The 25,912-nt window shown below is 46.2% G+C and overlaps 1 protein-coding gene across 1 annotated transcript; it reads left to right on the top strand.

Annotated features, from left to right (window-relative positions):
* The first annotated feature begins 1,889 nt into the window (after window positions 1–1,889).
* KLC2 (kinesin light chain 2) lies at window positions 1,890–24,741 on the top strand. The gene is made up of 16 exons (XM_026716421.2): window positions 1,890–2,000; window positions 7,141–7,412; window positions 8,325–8,555; window positions 9,167–9,239; window positions 10,401–10,623; window positions 11,126–11,213; window positions 12,339–12,440; window positions 13,467–13,640; window positions 14,571–14,670; window positions 16,719–16,768; window positions 16,923–16,993; window positions 18,147–18,255; window positions 19,315–19,464; window positions 20,917–21,041; window positions 21,587–21,647; window positions 22,757–24,741. The coding sequence occupies exons 2-16, from the start codon at window positions 7,149–7,151 to the stop codon at window positions 22,835–22,837; spliced, it is 1,902 nt and encodes a 633-aa protein (XP_026572206.1). The 5' UTR covers window positions 1,890–2,000; window positions 7,141–7,148; the 3' UTR covers window positions 22,838–24,741.
* The last annotated feature ends 1,171 nt before the right edge of the window (window positions 24,742–25,912 follow it).

Genomic DNA, 25,912 nt, shown 5'->3' with positions numbered 1-25,912 from the left:
GAGGTGGGTTGTGATTGATTGATTGATTGACATGGGCTATGCTTGATTTGAGGTGGGTTGTGATTGATATGAGCTATGCTTGATTAAGTGGGTTGTGATTGATTGACATTGGCTATGATTGATTTGAGGGGTTGTAATTGATTGACATAGGCTATGCTTGATTTGATTGAGGTGGGTTATGATTGATTGATTGATTGACATGGGGTATGCTTGATTTGAGGTGGGTTGTGATTGATTGTGGTGGGTTGTGATTGATATGAGCTATGCTTGATTAAGTGGGTTGTGATTGATTGATTGACATGGGCTATGATTGATTTGAGGGGTTGTAATTGATTGACATGGGCTATGCTTGATTTGAAGTGGGTTGTGATTGTGGTGGGTTGTGATTGATATGAGCTATGCTTGATTTGATTAAGTGGGTTGTGATTGATTGATTGACATGGGCTATGATTGATTTGAGGTGGGTTGTGATTGGATTGAATTGAATTAATTTTGTGGGCTGTGATTGATTAAGTCAGGTTGTGATAAAATTGATTGATTGATTGACATGGGTTATGATTGATTTGATTGAGGTGAGTTTTGATTGATTGATTGATTTAATGGAGGCCAATTGTTAACTATCCAAAAAGGAGGAAGAATGCAAGAAAAGCTGTCAGCCGAGATTTGGGTGTCAAAATGTGGCGGTAGAGAAACTAGAAATCACATGAGGAAGAGTCACCCCCCCGTTTTTTCCAGAACCCCAAAATAGCAGAGGAGAGAAACACTCAGCTCCCACGTCAAATAGTTGATACAGGGAGGCCTCCAACGTGGCGTTTCCCCCCCTCTCTATATTTTGCCATGCAACATCCAACCAGGAATAAGTGGGGGGCTTCTGCAGCAACACCCCCTCATATCGGCTCTGTGCTTCTCAGAGTGAAATGCTGTGCTTCTCTGTGCTTCACTCTGAGAAGCACAGAGCCGAAGACACAAGCCTGAAGATGATTAATGAGACTTCATCGAAACGTCGCCTAGATACTGCCAATCTTACGCGGGAGAAAACCCGAACAACCAAAGATCCACATACAAATACCCGCGAGAACCTCAGAAAATATATATATATCTATATACATACATACATACATACATACATACATACATACATTCAAGTTCTCGCGGGTACTTACATGTATGGCATTCAGCGTTGTTCGGGTATTTTCCCACGTCATTGTAGTTGTGCTTTTAAGCACAAAAGCACAACTACAATGAGTGGGAAAATACCCGAACAAAGCTGAATGCCATACACACACACACACACACACACACATACATACATATATATACATACATACATACATACATATATGTTTTCTTAAGTTTATATATATATATGTGTGTGTGTGTGTGTTTGTATAAATATATATAAATTTTTATACTTTTGTATTATGTTAATTTATATTAATATATTTCATTTATTTATTTGTTTATTTATTTATTTGATTTATATTGCCACCTATTCGCCCATGGCAACTCAAGGCGGCTTACACAATGTAAAATCATATTTAAAACAAAAAAATAAAAATAAAAACAATAAGAACTAACAAAAAGAATCAAATGAGCAAAGTACAAATTAATATTAAATATTAATCAGTATATGTTACACTTTCTATTTATATTAATTTATATTAAAATACATTCTATTAAAATATCTTGTTATATTTATTATCTTAGTAATTTGCAAGCTGGAGCATCTTCCCCCATCCAAACGGGAAGGCTCGTCAGGTAGGCGCCTTCCCCTTTAAGAGAAGCGGCGCGGGAGGGGCCGCCGAGGAGGGTTATTTGTCCTCCGACGCGCCTTCTGTTTCCCCCCCCCACCCCCCCTTCCTTTCCTCCGCCTCCCCTTTAAGGCGGTTGTTTGGGGGCGGGGCCGCGCGCTCGCCCGCCGGTGCCGCAAAGCCCGCCGGGAAGGATGTGAGTCCGCCGGCTGGATAGACGCACCGGTCGAGCCGGGGCTGCGCGCGCAGGTAGGGAGGAGGGCGAGGCGGGGAGAGGGGGGGGGTCCCCACTTTCTCCCTCTGCCCCCCTTCTTTATGTCTCTTCCCCCCCCTCCCCGGTACATGAGAAGGGGCTCTTTCTGCCCTCTATCAGGCGGAAGACCCCACACACCCTTTAAAAGAGGGGGGTGTCTTCTATTTGGGGGGGACAAGGGGAGGGGGTGAGGGTCCCAAAAGCGGGGTGGGGGGGAGGAAGACCCCTCCTCATCCCCCCTTCTCATCCCCCCCTCCTCAAGGGAAGGGGGGGCTCAGGAAGGGGGGCAGGCAGCCCCTTCCCCAATGGGGTCTGTAGAATTGGGGAGAGGGGGTGCTGGCTTGGGAAGGGTATCTCCCTCCCCCCCTTTTAGGGAAGTCTAAATAAGGGGGGGGCAGCTTTTGATATCCCCCCCTTTCTTATCCTCTGCCCTGGGGGAGGGGGGTTTCTCCACCTTTTAGGGTCACCCAGCCCATTCCTTGAATGGGAGGGGGGAGAGAGAGAGAAACAGAGAGTGGGAAGGGAGACCCCCCCCAAAAAAAACCCCACAAGGGCTCAGTTAGTCCCAAGGGGAGGGCAAAATGGGGGGGTGGGGGGGTGGAGAGACCCTTTTATAAGAGGAGAAGAATGACAAAAAAGACTCCCTCCCCCCATGCCAATTAAGCTGTGGGGGGGGGGGCAAGTCTTCCCAGAAAGGAACGGGGGTGGGGGTTTCCTGGGGATGGGGGTTCTTAAAAAAATCTCTAAAAGTGAGTTTAGAGGTCACCCAGTTCCCCTTCAGGAGAAAGACTGGGAAATGCCTTTTTTTACAGGCCGTTGAGGGTATGAATGGGGAAAGGGGGCATTCTTCGTCCTGGCCTTCAGGAGGGGAGCTCCCAGCCCCCCACCCCCAAAAGGGGAAGATGCCCAGAAGGAGCCCCCAAATGCAAAGGGACATAAAGCATTGCTAAAGCTGAAAAAAAAGCCCCTCTCTTTTCATCCATATATCTATCTATCTATCTATCTATCTATCTATCTATTTATCTATCTCTACACCTCTATCATCTATCTATCTATCTATACCTCTATCATCTCTCTCTCTCTCTCTCTCCCACTCCCTCTATTTATCTATCTGTCTGTCTGTCTGTCTGTCTATCTATCTATCTATCTCTATACCTCTATCATCTATCTATTATCTATCTATCTATCACTACACCTATATCATCTATCTATCTATCTATCTATCTATCTATCTATCTATCTATCTATCTATCTATCTATCTCTATCATCTATCTATTATCTATCTATCACTACACCTATATCATCTATCTATCTGTCTGTCTGTCTGTCTGTCTGTCTGTCTCTGTCTGTCTATCTACCTACCTACCTACCTCTATCATCTATCTATTATCTATATCTCTACACCTCTATCATTTATCTATCATCTATACCTCTATCATCTATACCTCTATCATTTATCTCTCAATCTTATCTAACCTATCAATCACCTCTCTTATCATCTCTATATCTATCTCTATCACTCATCTCTATATCTGTCTATCCTCTGTCTGTCTGTCTATCACCTCTCTTTCTCTCCGTTCTTTTTTCAGTTGTAGCAATGCTTTGCGGATCAAGCAAGGGATATATATATATTATATATATATATAATACAAGGACTTTATTGCTTGCTCTTTTCCTGGGGTCCAAACCTCCCACCCCCAAATTTCCTTGCCTGCAACTATAACAAGCCGGGGTCAGCTCCACAGACTCCGCTTCCTGATTCTGCACAGCATGTTTTCTATCTGAGCTGCATTTGCACCACATGTAGGTAGGCCTGCTTTGGAGGGAGGGCGTGAATTGGTGGAGGGAGCCACAGGCGTGAGAAAAAGCAAAGATGGGGGTGGAAAGGAAAGATTGTCCCTCCCCACCCCCCCAAAATAAAATTAAATTAGGATTTTGCATGGCCCTGGACAACACCGCCTCTGTCTTCCCCTCCAGATCTGATAAATTGTGGAAAGGGATAAAAGCCCATTTAAGAGTCCTTTCTTCCCATCCCAAATTAAAACCAGCAACTTCAAGCCCTCCGTGGGCCCATCATCCCCAGCCACTGGCCCTGCGGCAAAGCCTCGTGGGAACTGGGATCACCAACCAATCAAGAGGGAGCTTGCTTTAACTTTTGATGAAGGCAGAGAGAGACACACCAGCAGCTTATTTCAAAAGAAAATGAGGAAAAGAGGAAGAAGCTTTAAAATAAATTTTCTCCCCCTCCTGGAAAATCTTACTAATTCTAAGTGAAGCAAAGCTGAATTCCCCCAAAATCTAGTTGATTTTTATTTTCCTTAGAGATTCTAGGATGATAAATATCTCCCTAGATTGGACTGCCATTTGTCAGAAATGGCGTAGGGTCTCCCGCTCGGGCAGGGCGGGTTGGACTAGATGACCTACAAGGTCCCTTCCAACTCTGCTTATCTGTTAGGTTGTGTCTGAAAACAGCTTGCCTCTTCGATTAGATTTTTATTCCCATCCCCTCCTCCAGTGTGTGTGTGTGTGTTTTCAATCCTCCTGCTACCCTGGAAAAGGTATTTAAATAAAGGTGTACCTGACTTCGCCACCTCTAAACTGGCTGGATTAATTACGGTTTATTGACCCAAGAACCACGCCTGGATTAACACCGGCTTCGCCCGAGTGGCATGATAGCATGTCCTATTTTTGGAAAAACGGCTGCTTGCATTTGGGACGATCGCTCCTTTCCTCCTCCTTGCTGGCTTGGTCAGAAAAACTCGATTTTCCTGATGAGGACGCTGGCAGTTTATCCAGAGGGTTGAGCGAAAAATCTCTTCTTTGGCGGAAAAAAACCCCCCAGCAATCCAAAATCCATGCGAAGTTCCCCGTTTGTCCATTTAACTTGGTGATTTTCAGGGGCTGGAGGTGAAAGACAAAATTGGTGAATTATTATTATTATTATTATCATTATCATTATTATTATTATTATTATTATTATTATTATTATTATTACTATTACTATTACTATTACTATTGCGATGATGATTTTTTTAACAACTTGGAAGTTGTGCTCCGAACATCCCCACAGACCTTGAGGTGGGTGGGAGACAGAAAAGGGAGGGTCTCCTTTTTCCAGTGATTGAATTTTAAGAGTTTGCAAAAAAATAAATAAAGGAAAGAAGTGCAAAAGGAACAGCCTGCGGGGGGGGAAAAAAAAGAGGTTTTAGAACCAACTTGGGATGCAGTTTTGGGTCACTTCGTAATCTCTTGCAAAAAAAATTCAGCATCCGTTTTTGGCTCGGAAAAAATAATAATGAGAATTTGGGGGAATGGCAGAAAAGGAAGTGAAATGCTCCAGTGGGCCGATTTGAGGAGGGGGAAAGAGGAGGAGGAGGAAGAGGAGATGTGACTTTGGTTGAAATGGCCAAGTGAAGGACTCACTCAGCGCCGCATTGCGTCGGTATTGTCCGGGACGTTAGCCCCCTCCTGGGGAGACCAAGAATTGCATTCAAAAGCTGGACAGGAGGAGAGAGAAATGGTTTTTTTAAAAAGGAGGAGTGGGATCGGAGAGGTCAATCTTCCCAGCCAATCCTAGCTATCATTTGGGTTGTGGGAATGGCAGCGGGGAGGAGAACTTCGGTGCGCTGTTGGCTCGGCAGGAGAAGATGAGGAATTAAAATTATGGCTGCTTTTATCAAGCGTGTCGGATCCGCCCCCCCCCAAAAAGGGGGAGTGGGATTTGCTGGATGGGACAGACTCTTGGAGGGGGTTCAAGGATTTAAAAGGACGGGACGTAGTGGGGGGGGGATTGAGTTTACAGAGTTGGGGCCTGAGAGGTCATCCAGCCTGACCCCTGTCTTTGCAAAGGGAGCAACTTCCGGAGAGAGGGGGCGGTCTTATTGCCTCTGCCCTAAACCAACAATCAGTGGGGACATTTCTGTGGTTTTGATGCTGGGTGGTTGTTGTTTTTTTAGACTGTATATAGTTTTGGCAATGACCGTGGCGGGTAGATTTGGGGTTTTCAAATTTTCTAATTCGGATAAGGCGCAAATAACTGGGGATTATTAGCGGGTTTGGGCAAAGCGGGGGAGGGTTGGACTCGGGGCTTCTAAGCCCCTTTCTCTCTACTCAAGCCAGTGAAAAGGGGCTAGTCCTCAAGCTTTCTCAGATTCATGCAGAGAGGAAGGATTGTGGAATCGTGGAATAACAAGAATTGGAAGATACCTTGGAGGTCATCTAGTCCAACCCCGTGTACAGAGAACCCTCCATTTAGGATTTAGTAGTTGAACCCGCAGCTTTTTTTTTTTTTTTAATCAGGGCGGTCGTAAAAAGAGGATCATCGTGTGACCGCGCCCAGCTTTTCAAGCTTCTGCATGTCAGTAAAGCGAACGCGTTGGTCATAAATGAAGTGGTCATTAAGCGAACCCATTATTTGCTAGGAGAGGGGAAGAAGGGACTAAGGAAGGAAGGAATAGAGAGGGAAGGAAGGGAGAAAGGGAAGATGAAAGGAAGGAATAAATATGGAAGGAGGGAGGGAGGAACGAAGGACTAGAGAGGGAAGGAAGGGAGAAAGGGAAGATGAAAGGAAGGAATAAATAGGGAAGGAGGGAGGAACGAAGGACTAGAGAGGAAAGGAAGGGAGAAAGAGGGAAGATGTAAGGAAGGAATAAATGAGGAGGGAGGGAGGAAAGAAAGAAAAGGAGAAAGAAGGAATTGAAAACGGAAGGCATAGAGAGGGAAGGAAGGGAGAAATGAAAGAAGGGAGGAAGAAACGAAGGAAGGAATAGGGAAGGAATAGGGAGAAAGGGAGAGAGAAAGGAAGAAAGGAATAGAGAGAGAATGGAGAAAGGAAGAAAGATGGAAGGAGGGAGGAAAGAAGGAACTAAGGAAGGAAAGAAGAGGAAGGGAGGAAGGAATAAAGAGAAGATGGGAGGAAGGAAGGAATAGAGAGGGAAGGGAGGAAAGGGAAGAAAAGGAGAAAAAGGGAGGAAGGAAAGCAAAGAGAAAGTGAGGGTAGGAGAGAAGAATATTTCTCTCTCTCTCTCTCTCTCTCTCTCTCTCACACACACACACACACACACACACACACTGCCCAGCCACTGCTTCCCAACTGCCCTTCTCTCTCTCCCCCCCCCCTCCCCGCACACCTGCAGGTTGGGCGATGGCCACCATGCTCTACCCCCGGGAGGAGAAGCTGGAGAAGATGAGCCAGGATGAGATCGTGCTGGGCACCAAGGCCGTGGTGCAAGGCCTGGAGACGCTGCGCAGCGAGCACCACTCCCTCCTGGCCGCTTTGCTGGACACCGTCAGCCGCCTGGAACCACCGCCACAACAGCTGCCGCACGAAAGCAGCGCTGCCCAAGAGAAGGCCCTGCTCCTGAGGAAGTCCCTGGAGGCCATCGAGCTGGGCCTCGGAGAAGCCCAGGTACCTCCCGCTTGCTATCTATCTATCTATCTATCTATCTATCTATCTATCCATCCATCCATCCATCTATCCATCTATCTATCTATCTATCTATCCATCCATCCATCCATCCATCCATCTCTATCTATCTATCTATCTATCTATCTATCTATCTATCTATCTATCTATCTATCTCTAATCCCTTCTTTCCTGCTCTATCTATCTATTTCTATCTTTCCCTCCTTCCTTCTGTATCTATAAACTTAGAGTAACTTTATTGTCACTTTAAATGTACCCTAATCGGCATACATTAAAATGAAATTTCATTGCATAACAGCTCTCAAAGGGTCACCACCTCCAACATAATATACACTACATACACTGTTTATTTATTTATCTTATTCCTTCTTTCATGATCCATCCATCCATCCATCCATATCTATCTATCTATCTATCTATCTATCTATCTATCTATCTATCTATCTATCTATCCTCTCATCTATCCTGTCTTGTCTATCTATCAATTTCTATCTGTTCCTTCCTTCCTTTCCTTCCTTCCTTTCCTGCCTTCCTATCTATCTGAATTTCTATCTGTTCCTTCCTTCCTTCCTTCCTTCCTTCTTTCCTTCCTTCCTTCTTTCCTTCCTTCTGTATCTATCGGCTTAGACTAACTTTATTGAAGTTGTAGCAACGTTTCGGCAGAATCTCATCTGCCATCATCAGGCTTCTGTATTCTGTATATATATATTTATTTATATACATATATTTATTTATATATTTTTTTATTTATATATATATATACTTATATATATATATATAAACTTTATATATATAAACTTTGCAAGCAGAATCCTGGCCAGAGTCTCCTTCAAACAAGATCGATGAATCGGGTTGGTTTCTTTTGTTTGTTGTCGTTGTCGTTCCTGGCGCCAGGTGATCATCGCCCTCTCCAGCCACCTGAGCGCCGTGGAATCGGAGAAGCAGAAGCTCAGAGCTCAGGTGCGGCGCCTGGTGCAGGAAAACCAGTGGCTGCGGGACGAGTTGGCCGCCACCCAGCACAAGCTGCAGCGGAGCGAGCAGTCGGTGGCGCAGCTGGAAGAGGACAAGAAACACCTGGAATTCATGAACCAGATTAAAAAGTTCGACGAGGACGTCTCCCCTTCGGTAGGTGGTTTCTCTCCCACCCTTTTTTTTTTGTTTTAACCTACCTGTTCAGAGCAGGTGGCCTCCTCTGGCTCTGCCAGGTAAGCCTTGAACCCAGGCCAAGAGGGGGAAAAAAGCCTTGAGATGCTCCTGTATCAACTCTTAGTCCTTCCCGTATCAACTCTTAGTCCTTCTGATGAAAAGAAGGATTAGGGGCGACACCATAGCGGTGTTTAAATATTTGAGGGGCCGCCCCAAAGAAAAGTGGGGTTCAGCTTATTCTCCAAAGCCCCTGAGGGCAGGACGAGAAGCAACAGATGGAAATTAATCAAGGAGAGAAGCAACCTGGAACTAAGGAGGAATTTATTGAAATTTAGAACAATTAACCAGTGGAACTGCTTGCCACCAGAAGTTCCAACACCGGAGGTTTCTTCCAAAGAGACCGGACGGCCGTTTGTCTGAAAGGGTCTAGTTATCTCCTGCTTGGACAAGGGGGTTGGACTAGAAGACCTCTAAGGCCCCTTCCATCTCTATTATACTGAGATGGGAATAAGGAGGTCCGTCTTTTTCCTACTCCCTTGAAAGTGAATGCCAGTTTTTTTAAAAAAATTTCCTTTTTTTTTTTTGCCCAGGATGAGAAAAACGGCGAGGCAGCAAAAGATACCTTGGACGATCTATTTCCTAACGAGGATGACCAGGGTCCAGGTAAGCTTCAGAAGGCTCTGAATTCATGGTTAAGCATAGCAGCTGTGAAGCGAGACCGGAAGGATGATTAAGGGGCTGGAGGCTAAAACATAAAAAGCAGAAATTAGGCACGTCTGATTTCATGATCGGAAGGACCAGGGGTGACCAGGATAGCCATATTTCATGCCTTAAAAGAAGAAGCAGTCAAGCTATTCTCCAAAGCCCCCACCGAAGGCCGGACAAGAAGCAACAGATAGAAACTCATCCAGGACAGAAGCAACTTGGAGTTAAGGAGAAACGTCCTGAAAGTTCAAACCATTAACCAGTGGAACTACTTGCCTCCAGAAATTGCGCGTGCTCCAACACGGGAGGTTTTTAAGAAGAGACCGGACAACCATTTTCCCAGAATGGTAGAAGGTCTCCTGATTAAACAGGGGGATGGACTAGAAGACCTCCAAGGTCCCTTCCAATTCTGTTATTCTATTGTTTGGTGCTTTTTTCTTAAATTAAGATTTTATTGGTTTTTAAAAACAAACATAAACAAACAAAACCATAAAAACATCAAGCTGTCTTCCATAGGTGTACATTACAGCGTGCCGGTTGGTTTACAAATTGTTTTGTGCTTCCATTTCGTAGTCTTCAATTACAGTTACATTACATATAATCTCAGATTGTCAATCAAAAGCTAAATACCTTAGTATCGGTATTAATCATTTGACTATACTTTTATTCATTCATGTTTTACAAGATAACCATAATTTACTTAGTTTATTGTATAACAGTTCATATTATCATCCCAAATCTATCCTAAAATCATTTTGTAGTTATAATTTTTAAAAAAGTACATCTTTATATATTTATTATTTTCTAAAAATCTACATATTTCATTACTGTACTTTGTTATCTAACCATTGATAGAAAAGATCCCAAATTTTGTAAAATGGTTTATCCTCTTGTTCTCTAATTTCAAATGTCAACCTACTCATTTCAGCACATTCCAATATTTTCTTAATCATTTCCTCCTGTGATGGTGTCTTCTCATTTTTCTAGTTTTTAGCAAATACAATCCTAGCCTCTATTGTTTTGTGCTTTTATAAGTCGAGGGCCACCTGTTATTTCTTCGGGAAATACACTTGTGGGCTCCTTCCGGCTGGTGAATCCGCGATCTCTGTCCTCTTGCAGGGCCAACCCACCACAGCGGAGAGTCGGCAGCCCAGCAGGGCGGCTACGAGATCCCGGCCCGTCTACGGACCTTGCACAATCTGGTGATCCAGTACGCTTCGCAGGGGCGCTACGAAGTGGCCGTCCCGCTCTGCAAGCAAGCTTTGGAGGACCTTGAGAAAACCTCGGGCCACGATCACCCCGATGTGGCGACAATGCTGAATATTCTCGCACTGGTGTACAGGTGTGGAAGTCTGTGTGTGTGTGTGTGTGTGTGAACTCATAAAATATTTCTCTGGCCTTTTGAGACTTGTCAACAGAAAGGGAGGGAGGAGCAGTGCAGCAGCTTGCAAACCGAAAGCGCATTCCATAAATAGTTTTTCAAAGATAGTAACTAGGCGACTGAAGTTTCTGCCTTGCAAATATCTAACTGGAGAGCATGATTGATGACTCTGGGCTATGGAGGTGTCCCATTGGAGAATAGGAATTATGATACACCCAGGGTGTGGGGGGGAAAACCAGGGTCAAGGGTGACAATGAATGATGTGCCTCAGAGTCGTCTGCACCCAGGCAGTGCCGGCAAGCTGACTCTCAATAAATCCTTTTGGAAGTTTGGCTCGAGACTTGGTCTCCAAAGACAGTTAACATTTGGTGGACTTCAGCTCCCAGAATTCCCCAGCCAGCACCCGCTTCCTTCCTTCAGGTCATGAACCAAAGACACTAATCTGTGTTTTCCTTCCCACCAGAGACCAAAATAAATACAAGGAAGCCGCCCACCTTCTCAATGATGCTTTGGCTATCCGGGAAAAGACCCTGGGAAAAGATCACCCAGCTGTGAGTGCGAGCTGGGACCCTTCCTGTCAGCTCTGGTTGAAGGATTGAAAGACTGTGTAGTCTTCCATTTATTTATTTTAGTTTAATTCCATTCCTCTCCTTCCCTTCTCTTCCCCTTCTTTCTTTCTTTCCTTCTTTCTTTCCTTTCTTTCTATTCTTTCTTTCCTTTCTTTCCTCCCTTCCATTTCTCTCCCCTTCATTATTCTCTCCTTCCTTCCTTCCATTTCTCTCCATTATCCTCTCCTTCCTTCCATTTCTCTTCCCTTCATTATCCTCTCCTTCCTCTCTCCCTCCTTCTTTCCTTTCTTCCATTTCTTTCTTCAGTATCCTTTCCTTCTTCCATCCCTTCCTTCCATTTCTCTCCCTTTCATTATTCTCTCCTTCCTTCCTTCCTTCCTTCCTTCCTTCCTTCCTTCCTTCCTTCCTTCCTTCCTTCCTTCCTTTTCTCTTCCCTTCATTATCCTCTCCTTCCTTCCTTCCTTCCTTCCTTCCTTCCTTTTCTCTTCCCTTCATTATCCTCTCCTTCCTTCCTTCCTTCCTTCCTTCCTTCCTTCCTTCCATTTTTCTCCCCTTCATTATTCTCTCCTTCCTTCCTTCCTTCCTTCCTTCCTTCCTTCCTTCCTTCCTTCCTTCCTTCCTTCCTCCCTCCCTTCCTTCCATTTCTCTTCCCTTCATTATCCTCTCCTTCCTCTCTCCCTCCCTCCCTCCCTCCTTCTTTCCTTGCTTCCATTTCTTTCTTCATTATCCTCACCTTCCTTCCTTCCTTCCTTCCATCCATCCATCCATCCACCCACCCATCCAATCTAAGCATTAAACAGCGTGGCTAGCCAACCAAACAGGGATAACCAAACGGATACCCTACAGACGGTATATTCTGGCGTGCCATTAAAAACTTCTAACAGTCGTGGTCAACATTTCATACCCTTTTCCTAGCCTCTCTTGGATTTTATAGAAGAGGTTCTTTAGGTGTTTTGGGGGGTGTTAAGTGTAAGATTATTTTCGTTACACCCCCCTGTCTTCCCTTGTACTTCCTTTTCATAAGCAGATTCATGGTTCTTACTAATGAGCCCCACCACCGTCGTGTCGTCTGCCAATTTAATAATTGTGTTGGTGTTTCACAATCAGGTGGCTGCCACACTCAACAACTTGGCCGTCTTGTACGGGAAACGAGGAAAATATAAGGAAGCCGAACCTCTGTGCAAGAGGGCCCTGGAGATTCGCGAGAAGGTAATTTGTTCTGCTTCTTAAATTTGCACGCCGCCCGTTTTATTGTCAAAGCCACTCTGGGTGACTCCTTAAGTCTCGGAGATCCTTGGCAAGAACAAAAAATATTTTGGGTGGGGGAGTCGAAGGGACAGGCTGAGGGTGTAAAATGTCTGAAGTGCCTTACAAGATGCCGTAGAAGAAGCGTGACAAGATTCACCAAAAAGTTAGTAAGAGTTGAAATTCTAAAAAGGTAAAGAGATGATGGATAGATAGAGAAATTTTTTTAACATGGTGGTTATTTTATTAAGTAGAGATATGAAGAAGTCAAACCTCCTTTCTTCCTTCAGCAGCAGGGAACACGCAGTTAGCAAACCATCAATCCATCAAACCAGCAATCGTCAGCAATCCAGCAGGTTCTCTTGCTCCCTCTAATGGCGGTTTCACAACCGCACCCAAAATTACCGTATTTCCCCATGTATAAGCACCCCCTTTGTATAAGCCACCCCCAATTTTTGGACTGTGAAGTTTTGAAAAAAATATTTTATTAGAGAAACAAGTTATGAAGAAAGAAAATTTACAAAGAAACAAAATTCGACGTCTAGATCTACAACCGGTCATGACGCGAAGCGGTGCGGCGGCGCTAGCAATCTACGCATCGGGCGAGAGTAGGAGCGAAGCATTCAGGCCGATGCCTAGCGTATGCATTTCTATCGCGTACTCGCACTCGTAATCGTATCATCACGTACAATTTTTACAAAAAAGTATAGCATACTGCTGGAAAACCAGTTTATTCCTACTTTATTATTTTATGCATTTTTCACGTATAAAAAGTGTACCTGCTTTGTATATGCCACCCCCCAACTTTTTGGGCTTGAAAATTTTGGAAAAAAGGGGTGGCTTATACATGGGGAAATACGGTACATGCTTTGCAGTTTAAAGGGACACACACTTAAAATTACTATCATAGTTTATATATATTATTTTACCCAAACCACGTTAGGTAACCTATGTTATTCCTAACAAGGGCCGCCTTCTTTTTCCTTCCAGGTGCTTGGAAAGTACCACCCCGATGTAGCCAAACAGCTGAACAATCTGGCCCTCCTTTGCCAAAACCAGGGGAAGTACGAGGAAGTCCAGTATTATTATCAGCGGGCCCTAGAGATCTATGAATCCCGCCTGGGCCCCGACAATCCAAACGTAGCCAAGACGAAGAACAACCTGGTGAGTGGGGGCTTTGAGAGAGGAGAAGAAGAACTAAGATGGAAACAGAACACCAGACAAACAGCCAAGCAGACAGCAATCACCTTAATTGAGGAATTTGCAAGGGAAAAATATCTTTTTCACCCACCAAGCTGGGCAGGGCACGCTCTGGTGTATAAACAGGCAGCAAAACCCACACTCCCTAACACTGTTGATGTTACCTAGTTGGGTAAACAAGCAAGGAAACACACTGTTCCTTTAAAGGGGAATGTTGTTAGCTCGGGGTTGAAACGAGGGGGTCTTAGGTGCCCTCTGAGCTTGATGGTTCTCTTGCCGACGTTTCGTGACCCAACTAGGTAACATCATCAGTGCTAGGGTTATGAAATGCCCGGCAAGAAAACAAGGAGGCTCAGAGAGCACCAAGGACTTTGCACTCCTCTTCCTCCCTCCTTTTCCTCCTCCTTTCCCCCCACTCCTCCTCCACTCCACAAACCCTTCTCCCACTGATGATGTTACCTAGCTGGGTCATGAAATGTCTACAAGGAAACACCCAGAAGCCCTTAAAAATATAACTTACTCTCGAGCAGCTTGGGTGCAAATTTTTCAGGCAGTTGCGATGGCATCGTTATGTTAGTTTCAACATTTTTTAATTGCTTTTTAAAATGTAGATTTATATATATAAATACATATCTTTTTTTACATTCTCGTAAGCCGCCTTGAGTCGCCGTGTGCGAATAGGCGGCAATATAAATTTCCAAATCAATCCGCGTTTCTGGTGGTGAACAAACCTCACAAAAGAGAGGTGCCCATGTGAACCCGTATTCTGCTCCTCCTCTTCCTCTTCCTCCTGTGATGTGACCCCTAGAAAAAATAAATAGACAAACCAGGATGGTTGAAAGCAATACACCTGGCTTGCTCCTCTTGACCTCTGGATTGTATAATCTTTGCCAGGCCTCTTCTTACATCAAACAAGGAAAATACAAGGAAGCCGAAACTCTCTACAAGGAGATCCTGACCCAGGCGCACGAGAGGGAATTCGGATCGGTCAACGGTGAGCGTGGGAGGAAGGATTTTCACCCGTTGGGAGGGCAAACTTTCGCACAGATGGCAGAGCCCGGCCGAGGACTTCTACCTAGAAGCCTGGAAAGACAGCGAGGGTGGTGCGCAAGGGATTGTGTGGGTGTCTAGGTGTGTGTTTAAAAGAGAGCGAAGAAGAGGCTTGTTCCGTGGAGGAAGAATCCTCTGGCTCGCTTTGGGAAGGCAGTTTGGTCTAGTGGTTAAGGCACCAGATGTTGTGGCCCACCGGCCCACCACACACACTCTTAGCTCTGGAAGGATATGGGTTGAATTTTAATTCTAGAAGGGTCTCTCTCTCTCTCTCTCTCTCTCTCTTTTTCTCTCTTTGTTTTTCTCTGTTTCTCTTTCTCTCTTTCTCTTTCTCTTTTCTCTCTTTTTCTATTTCTCTCTATTTCTGTTTCTATTTCTTTCTCTCTCTCTTTTCTCTCTTTTTCTATTCTTCTCTATTACTGTCTCTATTTCTCTCTGTCTTTCTCTCTCTTTTTCTCTCTTTGTTTTTCTCTGTTTCTCTTTCTCTCTCTCTTTCTCTTTTCTCTCTTTCTCTCTCTATTTCTGTTTCTATTTCTTTCTCTCTTTTCTCTCTTTTTCTATTCTTCTCTATTACTGTCTCTATTTCTCTCTGTCTTTCTCTCTCTCTCTCTTTCTCTCTTTGTTTTTCTCTGTTTCTCTTTCTCTCTCTCTTTCTCTTTTCTCTCTTTTTCTATTTCTCTGTATTTCTTTTCTATTTCTTTCTCTCTCTCTTTTCTCTCTTTTTCTATTCTTCTCTATTACTGTCTCTATTTCTCTCTGTCTTTCTCTCTCTCTCCCCCTCCCTCTCTCCCTCTCTTTTTCTCTCTTTGTTTTTCTCTGTTTCTCTTTCTCTCTTTCTCTTTCTTTCTCTTTTTCTCTTTTCTCTCTTTTTCTATTTGTTTCTATTTCTTTCTCTCTCTTCTCTCTTTTTCTATTCTTCTCTATTACTGTCTCTATTTCTCTCTGTCTTTCTCTCTCTCATTCTCCCCCCTCCCTCTCTCCCTCCCTCTCTCTCTTTCTCTCTTTGTTTTTCTCTCTTTCTCTTTCTGTCTTTTCTCTCTTTTTCTATTTCTCTCTTTCTATTTCTGTTTCTATTTCTCCCTCTCTCTTTTTCTCTCTCTTTTTCTATTCTTCTCTATTACTGTTTCTATTTCTCCCTGTCTTTCTCTCTTTCTCTTTCTCCATTTCTCTTTCTCACTTTCTCTTTTTCTTTCTCTTCTCTCTTGTTCTCTTTTTCTCTTGTTCTCTTTCTCTTTGTCTCTCTTTCTTCCTCTTCCTCTTCTCTTTTTCTCATTCTCTTTCATTCTCTCGTTCTCTCGTTCTCTCTCTGTCTGATTTCTCTTAACCCCCTCCTGCAAGGGGCTCTGCTCCCCGAAGCAACGTAATGGTGTGCGTATTCCCAACACGGGTTGGGCAGATCTGGGTCGGAACAGCTGATGCGTGAACTCCGACATCCCCTGGGCTGGGCCGAAAACTCCTGTTTTTCCAGCCAGGATGACTCACCCAGCCGTATCCCGCACGGTCTCTTTCGCTTAGTCATTTTCCTGTCTTCGGTGTGCGGATCCCTGGTTGAGCAGGGATCGATGAGCTCAGCTCAAAGGCAATGTTGCACAACCCGAATTTCAGCCGGATTGTGGGTTCAGCTTCCCACCCAGGTTCGCACAACGGACCAAGTTACAGCCGCTTGGGCTCGGCCTCCTGTGCGAAGCTGGGGGCCTGAAAACCAGGAATGATGGTTTAGTGTTATAGGTAGGGCCTCAGCTTACAACCTGTTGTGGTTTGCCGGCAGCCAGTGCAGGCAGGAGCAGAATTGGACAGTGGGGAAGAACGGGGACCAGGCAAGGAGCCTGGAGAGGTAATGAGCGTCTGTATAGGTAAACCAGGTTATAAATGAACCTGCTGAGGTAGCAAACCAGGTTAAACGTCAAAGCAGCCTCCCCAATGCAAGTCTCGAACCGATCGCAGCGCCGATGCCTCGAATTTTTCAAACCCACGTTCTTCGCTTCTCTACAGGTGACAATAAACCCATCTGGATGCACGCCGAGGAACGGGAAGAATGTAAGGTAGTTTGGGGTTTGGCGCAGAGTTCAAAAGCCAGCTTGTTTTAAACCCAGGATTTGGGGATTCCTGCTTGGCCGGGGGTGGGGTGGGTGGGGGGTTGGACTAGATGACCTACGAGGTTCCCTTCCAACACCGATCTTGTTTCCCCCGCTCCAGGATAAGTACCGAGAAAACAGCGCCCCTTACAGAGAGTATGGCAGCTGGTATAAAGCCTGCAAGGTAGACAGGTGAGTGGAGAAAGCCGACCCTTGAATCGGAAGGGAGAGAATTGGCTTTTCAGGAAGTGGGCGGACGGTGGCGTCAGAACCACGAGGTTTGTCTGTTTGTGCGCCCCGTCCCAATAAGCCGACTTCGGGCTCTGTCTGGTGGTGTAGCCGCCACTTGGAGTGGCCGTGAACCTTGAGCCGGGTGGCAAAAAAACGATTGGACAGCCGTTTGGTTCCACGTGGTATATATAGGATCTTGTGCTTGGGCTAGAAGACCTCAAAGGTCCCTTCCAATTCTTTCGTTCCCTTCCTTCCTTCTTTCTTCCTTCCTTCCTTCCTTCCTTCCTTCCTTCCTTCCTTCCTTCCTTCCTTTCTTCCTTCCTTTCTTTCATTCTTTCCTCCCTCCCTCCCTCTCTTCCTTCCTTCCTTCCTTCTTCCTGCTTTCCTTCCTTCCTTCCTCCCTCCCTCCCTCCCTTCCTTCTTCCTGCTTCCACCCTTCCTTCCTTCCTTCCTTCCTTCCTTCCTTCCTTCCTTCCTTCCTTCCTTCCTTCTGCTTCCACCCTTCCTTCCTTCCTTCTTTCCTTCCTTCCTTCCTCCCTCCCTCCCTCCCTCTCTTCTTTCCTTCTTCCTGCTTCCACCCTTCCTTCCTTCCTTCCTTCCATCCTTCCTTCCTTCCTTCTGCTTCCACCCTTCCTTCCTTCCTTCTTTCCTTCCTTCCTCCCTCCCTCCCTCCCTCCCCCCCTCTCTTCCTTCCTTCTTCCTGCTTCCACCCTTCCTTCCTTCCTTCCTTCCTTCCTTCCTTCTTTCCTTCCTTCCTTCCTTCCTTCCTTCTGCTTCCACCCTTCCTTCCTTCCTTTCCTTCCTTCCTTCTTCCCTCCCTCCCTCGCCCCTCTCTTCCTTCCTTCCTTCCTTCCTTCCTTCCTTCCTTCCTTCCTTCCTTCCTTCCTCCCTTCCTTCCTAGAAATGTTTTAAGAAGAGATTGGACAGCCGTTTTTCCAACCTGGTATGTAGGGTCGCCTGCTTGAGCAGTGTTAGCCATACCAGCGTTCTCAGGATCTGGGCATTTGGCAAGCAGCTCACTTTTGTAAAACCGTTGTAGCTCCATTCACTTAACAACGGAACTCGCTTCCCTGACCTCCCCCTGCCTTTGATTCTCTCTCCCCCCCACTCCCAGCCTGACCGTCAACGCCACCCTAAAAAGTTTGGGATCCCTATATCGGCGCCAGGGCAAAGTGGAAGCCGCCGAAACGCTGGAAGAATGTGCCCAAAAGTCGCGTAAACAGGTAAGAGGCCGTTTTGTTCTTTCCATGGGATGAAAATGGGATCACCCAATACGGGTAGTTCCTCAGCTTACAAAATGGTTTGTTTAATGACGGTTCGAAGCCACAACTGAAAAAAAAACTAAAAAAAAACTGGGATGACGCAAAGGGGCGTGGGCACAAAAGCAACACAGTCAAATAAGCAAGAAGAATCTCTTTATTCGCTCCAACTTTGCCCCCGATGTCCAGTTACCTTCGGCAGGAGAAAAACTACTTTGGATTTCCAGCAAAACCGGCCCCCCAGTAATGGTTGTACTGGTTGACTGTTCTTGTGCCATTGGTAGTTTAACAATACACCGCAATCAGCTGGCTGAATATGAAACTCTATATTCACACTGATTCTTAATATCTCTCTGGGCCCATAACCAATGTTATGATACGTACAGAATAACCCTTGAGTAACAAGGATACACACATGGTAACCTGGGAGTAGCTATGAAGAATTATTCAGCCACACGCAGATACACTAAATCGGGTTAAAGTTTACTTTAAGAAACAGCACAGTCCGATAAACGGTTCTAAATAAAGGGGGAGAATGTTAGGAATTTGCCCACTCATTAGTTGGGTTGGCAACATATAAACCAACAATGTTTTTTTGTAGCCTAAAAACAAAACCACTGTAATATTCCAATTGGTGGGTTGTATTGCAAGTTGCCATAAGAGGGAGCTAGAGAAATCATAGCTTGCTCTCTCTGACATTCTGTTGCTATCTAAGGTTCTCTGTTGTGCTTATACTTTGATATCTTTGCTTACTGTAAATGACAAAGGCAACCGGTAAGAAGACTTTGTAATTGGATATTCTTTGAACTGTAAAACGTATATGACCTGGACTGTTTATTGGACTGTGCTATTTCTTAAAGTAAACTTTAACTCAATTTAGGGTATCTTGAGTGTGGCTGAACGGTTATCCATAACTACTCTCATAAAGGTTTCCGTGGGCATATCCTTGCTACTCCGGGGTTATTCCGTACATATCATAACGACACAGATTAAATATTTCAACCCTTTCCTGTGCGTTCCCAGGGCATGGACGCTTTCAACCAAAGCAAAATCGTGGAGCTTCTAAAGGACGGGAACCGTGCCGAACAGCGACCGAACCGCGACGGGGCTCCCGGCGCCAGGAAGTGCGAGAACGAGAATGAATCAGAAGAAGGCATAGCTGAATGGTCTGGGGTGAGAGAGAGAGAGATGGAGAGAGACGGAGAGGAGAGAAAGAGAGAGAGAGAGACAGATGGAAAGGAGAGAGACAGGAGAGAGACAGGAGAGAGAGAGAGAGAGAGCAGTGACAGAGGAGAGAAAGAGAGAGAGACAGATGGAAAGGAGAGAGAGAGAGAGAGAGAGGAGAGAAAGAAACAGTGATACAGATGGAGAGGAGAGAGAGAGAGAGAGAGCGGCGACAGAGAGGAGAAAGAGAGAGAGAGGAGAGGCAGAGAGAAAGGAGAGAGAAACAGTGATACAGATGGAGAGAAGAGAGAGAGACAGAGAGGAGAGATGGAGACAGAGAGAGAGAGACCTAACCTACAGAATTTACTTGTAAAAATGAGGAGAGCAGAAGAAAATTCAACAAATGTAGAATTGAGGGGTTTTGTCTGTGGATGGTTGCTGTGTTCACGCGAAAAAAACCCAGGTTCGCTTAAAGTACCGTGGCCTGGAGTTCCAGAACTCGCTAAACTGGGTTAAACCTCCAAAAAGATTCAAACCGCATGACAGCTTAGTGCAGTTCCTCAACTTCAGCCATTTTAAAAGGTGTGGACTTCCTCTTCCAGAATTCCCCCCATCCAGCATGCTGGCTGAGGAATTCTGGGAGTTGAAGTCCACGTATTTTAAAGCATCCTGGATAAGGAATTCTGGGAGTTGAATTCCAGCCGCTTTAAAGCATGTTCGTTGGGGGATTCTGGGAGTTTAAAATCTACATGCCTGAAAGCTTGCTGGCTGGGGAATTCTGGGAGTTGGAAGTCCACAGCTCTTTGAAAGCAAGTTGACTAGGGAATTCTGGAATATTTTAAAGGATGCATGCTGGGTTGGGAATTCTGGGAGTTGAAGTGCACCCCTCTTTCAAAGCAAGTTGACTAGGGAATTCTGGGAGCTAAAATCCATGTATCTTAGAGCTGGGGAATTGCTGGCTGGAAAATTCTGGGAGTTGGAAGTCCACAGCTCTTTGAAAGCAAGTTGACTAGGGAATTCTGGAATATTTTAAAGGATGCATGCTGGGTTGGGAATTCTGGGAGTTGAAGTGCACCCCTCTTTCAAAGCAAGTTGACTAGGGAATTCTGGGAGCTAAAATCCACGTTATCTTAGAGCTTGCTGGCTGGGGAATTCTGGGAGTTGAAGCCCACCCCTCTTAAAGCAGCTGAGGTTGAAAAATACAGGCTTAGCAGAAAGAACACACGAAAAATTCTTGGCCCCTCATACCACCCCGGTGTGCATTATATTAACAGCTTAATCTGGAAACCAAGCTGTCCCCCGAAGTATCCCCCACTGGGGACTACAACTCCCCAAACTCTGTGCCCTCTGGCTGGGAATTCTGGGAGCAGCAGTCTTGGATCCAATTGAAGGATTGCCATCCCCCACAGCCCTTGTTGCCTTAAAAGATGGAGCCAACCTGTGTGCCTTCTGTTCTCCCAGGTGGGCTCCGGAGCCCTGCGCCGCAGCGGCTCTTTCGGGAAACTGCGAGACGCTTTGCGACGGAGCAGCGAGATGCTGGTTAAGAAGCTCCAAGGGAGCAGCCCCCAAGAACCGAGGAACCCTGGGTGAGTTTCCAATTTGCGGGCTGGGGGGTATCCGGAGCCTCCAGAATCTGACAGCAGCGAGGCAGAGGAATAAGGGGAGCCTGTTCCCAGCCTGCGTGTGCGCAGAGCTGCCAGAAGGCAAGAACAAAACAAAAGGGGCAACTCAGGAGTAAGGCTGGGAGGTGATTGCCCCTCCCATAAGGTCTAAAGGACGGGCAAAGGTGAAGAAACCTTTGCAGGAAGCAAGGTCGTTCGCTCTGTTCGGATTAATCCTTGAAGCTCTGTGTGGACTTTGTATTTCGGTTGGTGTTTTTTTTTTAATAGTTCATTTGGCACTTTAGTTGTTGGCAGCCATTCAAAGGAGAGAAAGGTGAGTGCTTATCTCGAGGGACTGTTTGAGACTCATTACCGGCTGGGAATGCCCGTAATTCCCAGCGTTGAAATAAAACAAGAGTTGTTTGCGCTAAGTGTGGTGCTGGCCAAAATAAAACGACCAAATTCAGGTTGAAAGAGGGATTTGGGCTTCTCGCATGCCAGTCACCGCTAGTTTTTCTCTCTCACTGCAGGATTAAAAGGGCCAGTTCGCTCAACTTCCTGAACAAAAGCGTAGAAGAAGAGCCCAGCCAGGTAACACACCTGCGGGGAAGCCGCCCAACCTTCTCTTTCGGATCGGGCTCCTGTGGGGAAGCTGGCCTGGCGGGAGGGGATCAGCAAGGACTCGTTTTCCAACAATGCCAGAGACTCTGGGGGGGAGGTTGTGGCCCGTCCCCCTCAACAAAAGCGTCTTCTGATGACCATATGATCTGGTCCGAGTGGCTGGATTGTTTTTGTAGAGGGAGGGAGGAGAAGAGAGGAATGAAGGAGAAGAGGGAGGGAGGAGGAGAGACTGGGGAGAGGAAGGGGAAGGAAGGAGGGAGGGAGGGAGGGGAAGAGGGGGAATAGGTAGGAAGGAAGATGGGAGGAGGGAGGGAGGGGAAGGGAAGGGGAAGGAGGAAGGAAGGAGGGAGAGGAAAGGAGGAAAGAAGATGGAAGAAGGGAGGGAGGGAGGGGAGGGAAGGAAGGAAGGAGAGATGGAGGGAGGAAGATGAAGGGGGAGGGTGAGGGAAGAGGGAAGGGAGGGAGGAAGGAGAGGAAGGGAAGAAGGAAGGAGAGATGGAGGGAGGGAGATAAAGGGAGGGAGGGGAGGGAAGAGGGAAGGAGAGATGGGAGGAGGGGAGGGAAGAGGGAAGGGATTGGGAGGGAGGGAGGAGGGAGAGGAAGGGAAGAAGGAAGGAGGGGGAGGGAAGAGGGAAGGGAGGGAGGAGGGAGAGGAAAGGAAGAAGGAAGGAGAGATGGAGAGAGGGAGATAAAGAGAGGGAGGAGAGGGAAGAAGGAAGGAGAGAGGGAAGGGAGAGAAGGAGGGAGAGGAAGGGAAGAAGGAAGGAGAGATGGAGGGAGAGGGGGAGGGAAGAGGAAAGGGAGGAGGAGGGAGAGGAAAGGAGGAAGGAAAGAGAGACGGAGGGAGGAAAGGGAAGGAAGGAAGAGGGAGGAGGAGGAAAGAAGGAAGGAAGGTGGGAGGAAGGGAAAAAGGAAGGAATGGCGGAGGAGAAGAGGAAGGGAGGGAAGAGAAAGGAAGAAGGAGGAGAAGGAAAAGGAAGGAGGGACAAAATCCCCCACCCCACCCCCCAAAAAAACCTGGGCGATGCTGGCATCTCTGCCCCCCCTTCAATGCTCCTCCCCTCATCCTCCCTCTCTAGGTCTCCGGCAACCTCTGCGACAGCCGAGCCTTAAGCTCCAGCAACGTCGACCTGCCACGCCGAAGGTCCCTGATGGCGTGACGTGGGTGTCGTCCGTCCCCCCCATCCCCCCACCCACCCACCCACCACTCTGTCTCGGGCTGGGTCGGGGGGCAGGTTCGGACATCAGGACCACATCGGGGCTGCTTCGAGCTTCTGCCTGGAGCCTCATCCTCCGACAATTCCCCACCCTGTTCAACATTGCGCTCCCGCCATCGCAGCCCGGAGGCATAGCGGTACCTCACGTTTCCCCCCCACCTTCGCGGGCACCGCGGGCACCCCACAAGCACGCCATAGCCCCCCACCCTCATATCCACAGTCTTCCTCCCCCACCTTCCCACCCCCAGCATGCTGCCGCCGCAGTGCTCTGGCCACCTACTTCTTAAGTCCAGGTGAAGGCAGGGCGTCTCAGCGATGCGTCGCCACAACACACCACGAACTGCATTTTTGGGGTGCCAAGGGGACACACACACACACACACACAAAGCTGCATGATTTGTCAAGGCCTCTTCCCGGGAATGTGGCAGGCAAGGAGCTGTCAAGTCCAAGGAAAATACAATAATAATAATAATAATTTCCTGGAGTTCCTCGTGACATCTTTGGCGCTCCTTTGCAAAATGATCTCAACTAGCCAAGGGCCAGGATTTGAACCCACCTCAAATGTGTTCGTCTTCTTCTTCTAGCCAAGAAGGAATTAGGGAGCCCTTGGATGGGCTTCCTTCCCACCCGTTGCGGATTAGCGGATCCTTTCTGTTTAGGATCCGCTCAGAGAGAGAGAGAGATTCCCACCCAGCTCCTCCTTTCTGGAAATCTCTTCCCTCCTCAATCTGGATTTTTATTTATTATTTAATTTTTATTTCGGGGAGGCTGCCTGGATTACGCGACGTCGTTCTGGCGGCCTCGTTGATTCAGGGCCTCGCTTACCGACGGAGTAACACCCGGTGTCCGTGTCAACATCCCTCCTCTCGTCCTTCCCGGCTCCTCTCTTGTCTCTCCCTCCAAATTTGGGTGCAAGGTGGATTTTTAATCAAATTCCCATTGGCTCTCATCTTAAGGGGGGTGGGGGGGGGTAGATACCCCTCGTAGACCATCCATCGCCTCCGACGCCCACCAATCTCAGCCTCTTCCTCTGACGGCCTTCCGAGCCACGATGCTTCGCATCCCTTCTTAAATAAAATAAAATAAAAAACAACCCTTTTTTCCCCCTCTACCCTTCGTTGCTTGGGCATCCATTCAAGTAAGCAACATCCTCATAAATAGCTAAGGATTTAAGCCAAAGGGGTAGAAAACTGGGCTTGAGCAGAAAATCCCAACCAATTTCCAAATGGATTTTCTCTGTTCTTGCCTCCTCACTAAAAATGCTATTTTTTTTCTCTCTCTTCCTTCCGCTGCTTGTAGGGACGGAGAAACACTTCCAAGTGGCGTCTTTATATCAGATGCCATTTCTCCGTTCCTGATGTGTCCCCTGGGGGTGGGGTGGGGGCGCTGATGGAGAGGAAATAAAGCCCCCCTTTTTGGGGGGGTGGGGGAAGCACTGCAGATGCCTCCTGTTTCAAATTCTGCTTTTCAACCTTTGCATTGTGGCAAAAAACAAAAATATATATGCTATTTTAGCTAAACCAGAGGCAGGAAGAAGGGCCCACCCAAGTTAAGCCCCTCACTCTATTTGCAAGCCCGTAAGGACGACGGTTCAGTAATTTTTCAGTTTATTATTATTATTATTATTTCCCCCACCTCCCTTTCCCAGGATTTCAAAAAAAAGGGCAGGGCTCCGGTAACTTATATGACCTAAATATTGCGTGTGTGTTTGCGAGCACACAGGAGGATCTGTGTGCGAAGAAGAGGTTAACGATTACGTCGGGGGGTGAGGTGGGGGTGTAAAACGAAAGGAATTGTGCTCTGTATTTAATTATGTTGCTCTAGAAATAAAAACAAGAGGAATATTCTCTGGTTTGGTCTTTTTATTATTATTGTTTTTTCTTTCCCATCCTTTTTTAAAATTATTATTATTTCCTTCCATTTAAACACGTCCGATTGGAGGCCCTGCAAATTAGAAAATCACAGGTCACCATTTGTCTGCTGTAGGGGTTCCTGCCTTAGGCAGGGGGTTGGACTAGAAGATCTCCAAGGTCCCTCCCAACTCTTCCTTCCCTCCCTTCCTCTGATGCTGGACTTTTTTAAGAAGAGATGGGACAACCATTTTGTCTGAAGTGGTATAAGGTTTCCTGGGGGGTGGACTAGAAGACCTCCGAGGTGCCTTCCAAACTCTTGTTATTCTATTCGATTCTAAAGTCGTATGAATCTCCCAAGGCTGTTTTTTTAGGGAGGCTGACTAAATAATCTCCTCTTGGCACCCAAATTCCATGCAGGAAGCCAATCCATTATTTAAATTTGTGTTTTTAAATTTGTGATTGTGTTTTTAGATGTGTGCAAACACACACACACCCTTATGAACATACACCCATGTTATTGTGGAGAGAATGCGGTGACCGCATGACCCCGGACGCTGCTACGGTCATAAGTATGACTCAGTTTCCAAGCATCCAAATTTGAGATCGTGGGGATGCTGGAACGGTCGTAAGTGTGAAAAACGGCCATAAATCACTTTTTTTCAGTGCTGTTGTAGCTTTGGCCACTAAACTAATCATAAGTCGAGGACTATCTGATAGAGGGAAAACAGGCAACGCCACATATTTTATAACACTATAATAAATAGTACAAATATTACGTGTAAGTTTGCATATGTAAATGATACAGGTGCCACTAGATTCAGTTAACGTGAAATATTAAAGTAATTTAGGGCACTTAAGGCCTAATTGTTTAAATATATATATACACTCACATATAAACTGAGTGTAAATGGTTGTATAATTCGATCTTATTTAAATATTTAATTTAAATAGAATGTTTAATAACTAATCAAATACATAATTTAATTATATGGCGCCTGCTCTATAATGGCCCCCCTATAATATTAACGGCCAGAACTCAATTTCCCAGAGTGCCTCTGGGCAGTGGCCACGATGACGCAAAAAAAAAAACCCAAATCCAGGGAGGGCGGGGCGAGAGAAGGATGACGTCAAAAAACCGGAAGCCGGAATCTTTATTTCCCGACAG

Source organism: Pseudonaja textilis, chromosome 16, assembly GCF_049901715.1.
Source record: "Pseudonaja textilis isolate UNSWEBS1 chromosome 16, rPseTex1.2, whole genome shotgun sequence".
Taxonomy (NCBI): domain Eukaryota; kingdom Metazoa; phylum Chordata; class Lepidosauria; order Squamata; family Elapidae; genus Pseudonaja; species Pseudonaja textilis.
The sequence above is the reverse complement of the archived record's forward strand: the minus strand, read 5'-3'. Positions and strand labels throughout refer to the sequence as shown.